This window comes from Triticum aestivum, chromosome 7D, assembly GCF_018294505.1.
Source record: "Triticum aestivum cultivar Chinese Spring chromosome 7D, IWGSC CS RefSeq v2.1, whole genome shotgun sequence".
In the NCBI taxonomy this organism is placed as follows: domain Eukaryota; kingdom Viridiplantae; phylum Streptophyta; class Magnoliopsida; order Poales; family Poaceae; genus Triticum; species Triticum aestivum.
Window position 1 is genome coordinate 475,661,251 of NC_057814.1, and position 10,922 is coordinate 475,672,172.

A 10,922-nucleotide genomic window follows, 5' to 3' on the forward strand; every position below is an offset into this window, starting at 1 on the left:
GAGGACATGTGGCTTGATACCTCGGACCAGACCAGCGAGGATGGCAATGATGATGATGGTGACGACGACTGGGAGTAAGCTGTAGTTGCACTATCTAGTAGTTTTATGTCGTTGCATCGTAGTTTTTTTATCTATCTATGTTATGGAACTATGTAAAATATCTATGTATCGTTTTTTTATCTATAAATTTTATTTATCGTTTTAAAAATGTACGCTATGCTTAGCGCGCGCTGCATTTTAGCGTGGCCGCTGGAGCTACGCGCTAGTGCTCAATTTTGACGCGGCTGCTGGAGCCAGCGCTGTCGGCCGCGTCAAACCAGGCGAACGGCGCGCGGCAAATGAGTTTTTAGCGCACGGCGCGTTGCGCGGCTGTTAAAGATGCTCTTAGGCACGCGTTTTTGGGCGTCTGCTAAAGCGATGTTGATCCCGGCGCATTAAAAATGCTAAAATGGCGCGCTATAATTTTTATTGAGCGTGAATTTTTGTGCGGACGTTGGAGATGCTCTAAGCCATCGTTTACTGGCGAGATAGCGCTGCATCATTCACTGAAAGGCGGAAAAGAGCAGGCAGATTTTTACCACACGGCTAAAGTTATTCCTCATTCAATCCCGAACCACTACTACAAGGCGAGAAAGATGAACACAGTACGGGGCAGCGACAGCATGCATGCATGCAGGCCTTCACGACTTGGTGGTGAAGGGCGTGTAGGTCTTGAGCGAGTCGCGGACGCCCTGGATGGACGCGGCGCAGGCGGCGACGGTGACGAGGAAGCAGACGAAGCTGAGGCTCTGCAGCGCCACCCACTTGGCGCCGAACCGCGGGATCTGCCGCTGCCGGATGTACATCTCCACGGGGAAGAAGACGGTGAGCGGCCAGAAGGCGACGCTGCCCAGGAACCCCAGGATGCTGTTGAAGAAGGGCATCAGCATGGCCAGCAGCGTGATCATCCCCACGAACGCCGTCCGCCACACCAGCCGGAACACCGCCGCGTGCTCCCGCCCCAGCCCCGGGTACCGCCGCGCCACGCCGCCCTCCACCGCCGCGAACAGCGGCTGGCAGAACACCTGGAAGCCGCCCACCAGGTGGAGCACGATGCACACGTTGGCGAAGTCCACCAGCCAGTAGGGCTCGTAGAAGCCGAACCCCGTCAGGATGTTGCCGTTGGCGTCGTTGCCGAAGGCCGAGTAGCCCAGGCAGCCGCACAGCATGTAGAAGGCCGTCGTCGTCGAGATGCCCATCAGCGTCGCCTTCCGCATCGTCTCGTTCTCGCGCGGAGGCGACCGCAGCGTGTCCTGCGCACATGTTCATCGTCGTTTGTTGGCCAGCTAGTTAGTCATCACTCAATTCATCATCACCTGCTCTACTCTGCTCGAGCTCGAGCTCAAGAGACTAGAGTTATATAGTATATAGTACCTGGATCTCGATGAGGATTATGGTGTAGGAGTAGGCGAAGGCGACGTTGCCGAGGGCCTGGAACGTCATCCAGACCTTCTGCGCGGCGTCGACGTCGACCCCGACCTCCGTGCCGGTCAGCGACGTCCTCCCCGTGGGCCCAGAGATGGTCTGCGCCAGCGAGAGGCCGACGGCGATGGTGGCGTAGGAGAAGGACATGATGGCGGCGACGATGGAGAGCCACGATAGCTTGTGGAAGTTGGGCACCTGGCAGAAGATGACCTGCACCACCCCGAAGCCGATGATGTAGGCGCTCAGGTACTGGCTGCAGTCCGCCTTGTGCCCGTGCCAGTGGAAGCAGTTGGACTTCTTCAAGGCGCTGCATGCAAAAACACGCTCAGACCTTACTGCTACTACCATGATCGATCGGTAGATCATGCATGTCCAGGTCAGGTGAAATGAAAATGGGCTTCCATTGGGCTTACGCGGCGCTGGTGGAGGCGGTGATGGTGTAGCCGATGCCGGTGCCGAACATGTTGACGTACTGGCAGAAGCCGCAGAACCAGACGTACCATCCGCCTGCATGCACATCATTATTTTCAGTTTGCAATGTTCTTTTTTTCAGCCGGAAAGAGCTTGCAATGTGATGAGCACGTACCTAGGTAGGACCGGACGGCCTCCGTGTAGGTGTAGTTGCGCTTGCCGGTGACGGGGTCGCCCACGCGGTAGCAGTCGGCGAGGAGGCCGCAGGTGTAGAAGGTGATGACGGCGAAGAGCACCAGGGTGAGCGGCCCGGCCACCCAGCCCAGCTGCGCCATGGCCCAGGCCAGCGACAGCACGCCGGACCCGATCACCGCCGTTATGATGTGCGCCGCCGCCGTCCATACCGTTCCTGGTGGTACACACACAAAAATGCACAACAAAAATGAGCTGTGAAATCTCAGTCAAAGGAAGATGTCAAAGGATATATACGTTGTGTTTCTCTCCCTTTCTTTCGGCAATCGATTTGATCGGTATGGAATTCCTACAAAAATCTCTCAGATTCACGTGTTCCAATAAAGCCCTAAACGAGTTTTCCGAAATTCATGTATACACTTCAGAAAGTACGTGTCCGAGCCATCGACCCGTACGCAGACAAAAAGTCGCTGCCCCGTTGACGCGTACAGCAAACCGACGGTAGAGGACGAAGGTAAGGAGATCGGAGAGCTTTCGGCGATCGCCATGCAGAAAGCAGAGTTGGCAACATATTCGCACTCGGTGGTGGCACTAGCATCTACGGGGATAGAAAGCTACGGCCAACCATCGGAAAATTATGAGACGTACGTACGGCGCCACCGCCGCCGCTGGATTTGGCAACATGTCATTCAATTCAAGGCGGGTTCTCTACCTCGGTGGCCTACGCTGCCATGGCAGCCGTTCTTTTCTCGGTGGCCTCTTTGACCTGTGCCTATCTCATCGGGGCGCGTCTAGGAAGACGTGCCGGGTTTATGGAGAGAACACCAACTGATTGGACCGTTGTTGTGGCGCTACGTTGGTAGGGGGAGAGATACTACCACCGGGCTAGCTAGTGCTGAAATATCCCGAATCAACTTGTCTTCCTGAAAGGCAAAGCCTCCCAAAACCTCCACACTCCACATCACACAAACATATACTCCCTCCGTCCATGTTTAAAGGATAATACTATCCCCGTCCTGGTTTATTGGTTCCATTATATTTTGTGCCAAATTTTAACCATAAATTTAATTAACAAAATGTTCATGCATGTCATAAAAAATTATATCATTAGAAACTATGAACAAATCTGAATCCAGCGATATAATTTTTGTTGATATGCATTAGCATTTTGTTGGTTAAATATTTGGTCAAAATTGGCATAAATTACAAAGGGGACCAATAAACCAGGATGGAGGTAGTAAGGTTTAAGGCCAAGACTCTACTACGAAGTGTGCCTCGGAACTTGTTTGTAGTTTATGATACTGGTGAAATGAATCATTAAAAAGAAAATACCCACTCTTTTTGTCTGCCCGAAAAATTTATGATCAATATACAGGAATATTTCCATTGACGTGTAATTGCAATGTCATATTATCCAATTTAACCGCATGTAACTCAACATGGTATCAAAGGTGGATAGGCGCAATATAGAGTAAATACTAGAAGATTCTATGTTTAGCCCGAAGGAACCACAAATTAGCAGTCATTGAATAGGCCCACCTTATCCTATTAGTTTGTGTTTTTGGAAGCACTTGACACTGCTCTAAAGAATGTTCGATACTAGCTAGTGGGGATGCATCTTTCTAAACCTCTCAACAATCAATGAGGGTTTTTCTACGGCTGTGGATTATCTGACATAAGTCAGGTTGCGTTGGAGTGGCCGACATGTAGGCTAGCCAGCAAGTTGGTCCATATGCCAGCCATCCAAAGTCAGCTGACTTACGGCCGCGACAATATGCGCCTGTTTTGTAAACTGGAACTCAAATACCAGGCTATCGATCGCCAAAGAGGATTACTAGTATTTATTTTCTAGTCAATTTACGCAACACATCCGTTAACAACACATAATGCGACTACAAATCTTCAAACTCCACGGCGCGACAAACGTTGTGTTTAGAATGCGCACGCATGCGGTAGGCATGTGTGCGCGTCTATGCGGTATACTTTGCAGTAGTTGGCGTTTCCAAAAATTGTGGATATGCACCATGAATGAATTGCCCAATTTTCCTAGGAAGAATTAATAGTTCTAATTGTAGTAGTATTCTCAAAATGCAAAGGTTCTACGTTCCACGTATAAACAAAACAGGTAATTGTTAATTGAATCTGCAAAACAGATACAGGAAATAGTTGAACGCGCAAAACGAACTATAGTAACGTCTGCAAGGGCCAACCGATCGATTGCCAACCCAGCGGTAGTAACCCAAAGATTCGAAATTGGATACTAGATGAATCTGCGTATATCTGGCTGGGATCTGAGCGAATCATAAATGCATAAATGGTTATCGTGGTAGGTTTAGTCATACGCACCACAGAGATTCCAGGCGGCAACTAATTAATGGTTTACAAAAACGGCCGGATATGCGTGTCTGTGGCACGCTGATAAGCAAGCAGCAGCTGTGAGGGACGCGCCCGCCCGCGGTTGAAACTGGAAAGCAATCAATTTTGATAGCCAGCCCGCCAGCCCGCCGTGAGGGATGCAGAAAACTTCGCCGGCAAGCATCCAAAGGAGATGGCCTATGCGCTACGGGGGCCATACTAGGAAGGATCCATGTGCATGCATTGTACGTATACGTCGGAATAAATTCCGTGGGAATTCGCGTCGTCGGACATTAATGCCGTATACGCCGTCCAGCTCTACGTGGCCGGCTACGCCCTATCCTCCCCTCTCTCGACGCGCTCGCTCCCCGGTTCACGAAGCGCGCGCGTGACGGCCTCGGTTTCCCCTTTCTTCAGTCATTCAATTTAGGGATGGTAAAAATCCAACCGCCATCCGTCCGCCGGTCGGCCCGCCGGAGGACGGATCGATCGATCGATCTACGGAGAGGCGAATCACTAAGCAAGAATGGTAGGATGGATGGATGGACGTACCTGTCCGCCTCTCCCTGCCGTCGTCGTCGACGTCGCCCTGGCTGCGGGGAAGGTGGCCGTCGACGTCCATGGCCCCGACTCCGCCTCCGCCTCCGCCGCTCTCACGCGCCGCTCCCGCCGCCTCCCGCCGCGTCGATCTCCTCCTCGGCCTCTCTCCCTCTCCCTCTCTCTCTACAAGTGATCTGCTGTATCTTGTGTGTGGGTTATGTATGTGGGAGTGATAGACAGATGATTGTTTGCGGTTCCCTCTCCCCCCTCGCAGCTTTGCTCCTCCTCCGATGGTGGAAGGAAAGGAGAAGTGGTGGTGGTGTGGTCAGGAGAGGGAATAGGAGAGGCCAATGAATTGCCATATATATAGGGGCCGGGGGGCGGGAGGGGGGGTCGGGCCGGGGGCGGGGAGTTCGGCGTCAGCGGGTCTCAGTATATTCAGTCCGGTCTGCTTGAGAAACGGGGGAACGGAAAGCGACGACGTCATGTATGACACCAGTGGCTACCTCTCTTTTTTTTGATTTTTTTTTGCGGGGATAATAACCTGATACGAAAGACAACTCTGTTTTACATATCATTAAACATGATTTATTTTAAGGAAAAAGGAAACAAGTAATTCGGTTCCCGTACAAACCATGTGGGGCATCCATATCTAAGAAAATCCATGACGATTAAATGGCTCCTATATCAAACGTGTTCCTAAGGGGACAATTAATATAATTCTATTCGTACATGAAATTCTAAATAATGGTTTTTATTTTCTTTGCATAGAACCTTTGTATTGTATGAACACATCAGCAGCTGAACTCAGAACAAGCATTGATATATACGAGTACAACTGTTCCTATATATGAAGTTTCAAATAAGGGAATATAAGAAAAGTAGCAGGTTTATGAAATCAAAATAACTTGATTTGGGGATATATTTTTATGGAATTATTAGTTGGATTTAGGGCAACAATATTTTCATACGAAATTTAAAACAGAAAAAATAAATTAGCAATTATTTTGTATGAACACCATGTACAATCCATAATAGATGAATTTGTAACTACATATGATCTTTATTTGGTGATCCAATAATACAATTATATTAACATATGAGCTTCAAAATAATAAGAAACAAAAGGAAATTATCATATACTTCTTTCCACACACATATAGCCATTTGATCTATCAATCGAGACGAGTGATTTCGGAGTATAAGGAAAGAATTTGACATCAGTGCAACAAAGACGAGTGGAAGCATTCATGAATTGACTCTTACCGAGGGAGTTCAAGATGACTCAAAGTAACTTAACTGGTAAGATAATAAGAATCAAAGAACAAATTCATGAATTAAGATCACATATATGGCAGGCATGCCATAGGGTAAGGAGTGTTTAGAAATGTGTCAAGCACGCTAATATGAGCCTCATTGGTTTGCAACCTAATTTCGCATGCCAATTTTTGGCAAGCTAACATTTGGCAGAAGTTCAAACTTGCAATATTTGACAACTTTGGCTAGAAGAGTTTCGAAAAGTTGGAGGCAAACCAATAAGGCACCAATTTTTTAGAGTTGCCAAATATTGGCTGCAAACCAATCCGGCTCTATGTGCGAGCGAGTGTATCACACGAAGGAAAGGAAGTGATACGTCTCAATAGTATCTATAAATTTTTATTGTTAAATGCTATGATATATATCACTTTTGTATCCTTTATATGTCATTTTATATTATTTTTTGGACTAATATATTAATTAGTGCCCAGTACCGGTTCATACTTCTGTATGCTTTTGGTTTTCCAGAAAATCCATACCTACGGAAGTCCAAACACGACGAAACTTTTTGACGATTTTTTTCTGGACAATAAAAGACCCTAAAAGCTTCAGGGGGAGGACGAGAAGACCCGTGAGAGCCCACAAAGGCAGGGGCGCGCCCTGGGGTAGGGTGCGACACCCTGGCTTGTGGGCCTCTCGTACCTTCGCTTGCCATAATTTCTGGCCTATAAATTCCCACATATTAAAAAACCCTCGAAGTGAGACCCGAAAGAATTTATCATCGCCGCAAGCCTCTATTCTGAAGCGATCTCATCTGGAGCCCTGTTTTGGTACTCTGCCGAAAGGGGAATCATTGGGGAGGCCATCTTCATCAACCTTACTGCCTTCATGATGATGTGTGAGTAGTTCCCTTAGGACCTACAGATCCTGTAACACCCCGAAAATCATGCTACAGTAACTCCACTCTAATGATGCCAAGTCATCATCGTTATCTTGCTATTAGTCATTATGATCCAAAATCCATTTTTATTCATAATTCAAATAGTGAGTAAAATAAAACTTCTTCAAATAAATAATCAAAGGTGTTCATGTTATTGGAAATAATCCCAAAGCAATTATGAAAACAAAACCAACATTTTATAAAATATCTAAATGCCCTAAAACAATTAAAAACAATGGCTAAAACAACCACTTTAACCCATTTGCTTTTATTCATAAATCAAATGTTTTTCAAATATTACTTCAACCTTTTGCCAGCAGTGCCAAATATTGCATGGTATTTATGGAGCCAACTCCCATATTTTACAAAGCCAAATAGTGACTAAAGTATTTACAAAACATAAAAGCAAAACAAAAGAAAAGAGAAAAGAAAAGAAAAATGAAATAAAGAAAAAAGGGGGCAACCCCCTCGCTGGGCCTCGGCCCAGCTGGCCACTAGGCTAGCCAGGCCGGCCCAGCCATCCCGCCTGTATAACCCTCCCCCACCGAACCCTAGCCACTAACCCTCCCCCATGTTCCCCACTCCCCCCACGGTCTCTTTTCCCCCTTATCCCCTTCTGGATCGGGATCCCGTCGACGCCACCGCTCGAGAACTGCCGCCGCCTCGTCGTGCCGGACTGCCTCGACCCCGCCGCCCTGTCCTCATATCTCCCCTGACGGACCTCACCAAGCCACGCCGGCGTACCCCTACAGCGGGGGGTGAAGGCCTTGTTTCCCCCTTCCCCTTCTGTCGCCGACGCCATCCACGCGCACGCCCTCGCGCGTACTCGCCCCTGCCACCGCGGCCACCTCCAGTCGGCAGCGCCCGCCACTGCCTTGCCCTAGCCCCGCCTCGTTGCTCGCCGCCTCGCGCACCGCCGCCTTTGGCCGCGCCCGCGACCCCCCAGGCCTCTCCGGCCTGCCTCGCCCTTGCCCGGCCGAGCCCCGCCGTGGCTCGCCGCCGGCCCCTCCTTCAGCGTGCGTGCGTGGGCAGGCCCCCTGTGGCCGACTGTGCCTCCTAATTGGGCCAGCCCCCCTAACGGGTTAGGGTACTAACCCCGCTAACCGAGACCCATTAGCCCACAAATGCCCCCCAATAGTGAAAGTAAATTAAATAATTAATTAATTAATTAAATTACATTAACATGACTATGACAGTGGGCCCCTCCCCTCAAATATTATGTTAAAATGATAAGTTTTGTCAATGTGTTAATGACAGACGGGCCCCCCCGCCCTGTTTGACCAGTCAACAGACTGTGTTGGATGATGCGTCATGCTGACGCAGAAGCTATTTTGAATTAAAATAAGTCCAGTAAATTTTAGAAATTGTTTTAAACTTCAAAAAACATAGAAAAATAACCGTAACTCAGATGAAAATAATTTATATATGAAAATTGCTCAGAAAAATCCAACGAATCCGAATATGCCCTCCGTTCATCTGTCGCATGCCTCTAGCATAGTGGACATGGAACCGCCCTCCTCTGTTTCATTTGTCCGAAAATGCCTTAACACCGAGAATACTTTCCCGGATGTTTCCCCCCTTCACCGGTAACACCTAGTACTGCATAGGTCACACCTAGCACCGCATATTGCCATGTTATGCTTTGTGATGCTTTGATTGCTCCGTTATTTATTGTGTTCCCCCTTCGTTACTTCTTTTCGGTAGACCCCGAGACCGTTACCGATACCCCTGTGATCGACTACTTCGACGATGACCCCTCCTTCTCGCCAGAGCAACCAGGCAAGAAAACCCCCCTTGATTATCCCGATATCGCCTACTCTTTCCCTCTACTGCTTGCATTAGTAGTGTTACTGTTTCATCGGTTTGATCATATACTGCTGCATAGCCTGTCCTTGTTGCTACTGTTGTTGATACCTTACCTGCTATCCTAAATGCTTAGTATAGGATTCTAGTTCATCATTAGTGGCCCTACATTCTTGTCCGTCTGCCATGCTATACTATCAAGTCATGATCACGGGTATATACTACATACATACTATACTTGATACATGTGGTGACTAAAGTCGGGTCAGCTCGTAGAGTACCCGCGAGTGATTCACGAAGTGGGGGCTGAATGGGCAGGTGGTTCCATCCAGGTTGTGATGGGCCTGGGAGCCCGACGGCTCTCGAGTGTTACTTTGAGGCGGAGCCACAGGGCAGGTTGTGACCACCTAGGAGACAGGTGGGCCTGGTCGCTGGTCGGCGTTCACGGATATTTCAATAACACGCTTAACGAGATTGGGTATTTGATCTGAGTTGGTCGTTGTCCTATACGCACTAACCGCCACGTGGGACAAGATATGGGCAACCGGTGTCGTAGTATCAGCCGAAGCTTTCCAGACGTCAGCGACTGAGCGGCGCGTGCCGGTTTGGACCGTGTAAGGCACCCTCCTTTGTAATGGAGGCTGCTAGGTCTGCTCACTGGTCGCGTTCGCAACATGCATGAGTGCAAAGGGCAATGGGCCCAAGACCCCTGCGCGCTTAGCATTTAGACCAGCGTGCTGACCTATCTGTTGGGCCTAGGTAGGGCTACAACGTGTTGATCTTTCGAGGCCGGACATGACCAAGGAAAGTGTGCCTGATACGTCTCCAACGTATCTATAATTTTTGATTGCTCCATGCTATATTATCTACTGTTTTGGACATTACTGGGCTTTATTATTCACTTTTATATTATTTTTGGGACTAACCTATTAACCGGAGGCCCAGTCCAGAATTGCTGTTTTTTGCCTATTTCAGAGTTTCGCAGAAAAGGAATATCAAACGGAGTCCAAACGGAATGAAACCTTCGGGAACGTGATTTTCAGAACAAACAAGATCCAGGAGACTTGGACCCTACGTCAAGAAATAAAGGAGGAGGCCACGAGGTAGGGGGGCGCGCCTACCCCCCAGGGCGCGCCCTCCACCCTCGTGGGCCCCCTGTTGCTCCACCGACGTACTTCTTCCTCCTATATATACCTACGTACCCCCAAACGATTAGATACGGAGACAAAAACCTAATTCCACCACCGCAACCTTCTGTACCCACGAGATCCCATCTTGGGGCCTGTTCCGGAGCTCCGCCGGAGGGGGCATCCATCACGGAGGGCTTCTACATCAACGCCATAGCCTCTCCGATGAAATGTGAGTAGTTTACCTCAGACCTTCAGGTACATAGTTATTGGCTAGATGGCTTCTTCTCTCTTTTTGGATCTCAATACAATGTTCTCCCCCTCTCTCATGGAGATCTATTCGATTTAATCTTCTTTTGCGCTGTGTTTGTTGAGACCGATGAATTGTGGGTTTATGATCAAGTTTATCTATGAACAATATTTGAATCTTCTCTGAATTCTTTTATGTATGATTGGTTATCTTTGCAAGTCTCTTCGAATTATTAGTTTGGTTTGGCCTACTAGATTGATCTTTCTTGCAATGGGAGAAGTGCTTAGCTTTGGGTTCAATCTTGCGGTGTCCTTTCCCAGTGACAGTAGGGGCAGCAAGGCACGTATTGTATTGTTTCCATCGAGGATAACAAGATGGGTTTTTTTTATCATATTGCATGAATTTATCCCTCTACATCATGTCATCTTGCTTAAGGCGTTACTCTGTTTTTATGAACTTAATACTCTAGATGCATGCTGGATAGCGGTCGATGAGTGGAGTAATAGTAGTAGATGCAGGCATGAGTCGGTCTACTTGTCTCGGACGTGATGCCTATATACATGATCATACCTAGATATTCTCA

At 48.3% G+C, this 10,922-nt stretch overlaps 1 protein-coding gene across 1 annotated transcript; it reads right to left on the reverse strand.

The window, feature by feature from the left end:
* Positions 1 to 433: 433 nt before the first annotated feature.
* LOC123169957 (amino acid permease 1) lies at positions 434 to 5,308 on the reverse strand. Its single transcript, XM_044587808.1, has 5 exons — positions 4,975 to 5,308; positions 2,051 to 2,284; positions 1,878 to 1,971; positions 1,414 to 1,771; positions 434 to 1,292 (listed from the first exon to the last, which is right to left on the reverse strand). Exons 1-5 carry the CDS (start codon positions 5,042 to 5,044, stop codon positions 681 to 683), a joined length of 1,368 nt encoding a protein of 455 aa, XP_044443743.1. The 5' UTR covers positions 5,045 to 5,308; the 3' UTR covers positions 434 to 680.
* Positions 5,309 to 10,922: the final 5,614 nt, after the last annotated feature.

What these genes read in the sequence shown, in the direction of transcription:
- LOC123169957 (XM_044587808.1), bottom strand. Translation starts at nt 5,044, where the DNA reads ATGGACGTCGACGGCCACCTTCCCCGCAGCCAGGGCGACGTCGACGAC. An exon ending in ACCGCCTCCACCAGCGCCGC is followed by an intron (nt 1,772 to 1,877) that starts GTAAGCCCAATG and finishes TTTTGCATGCAG; the next exon opens with CGCCTTGAAGAAGTCCAACT. An exon ending in TAATCCTCATCGAGATCCAG is followed by an intron (nt 1,293 to 1,413) that starts GTACTATATACT and finishes ACATGTGCGCAG; the next exon opens with GACACGCTGCGGTCGCCTCC.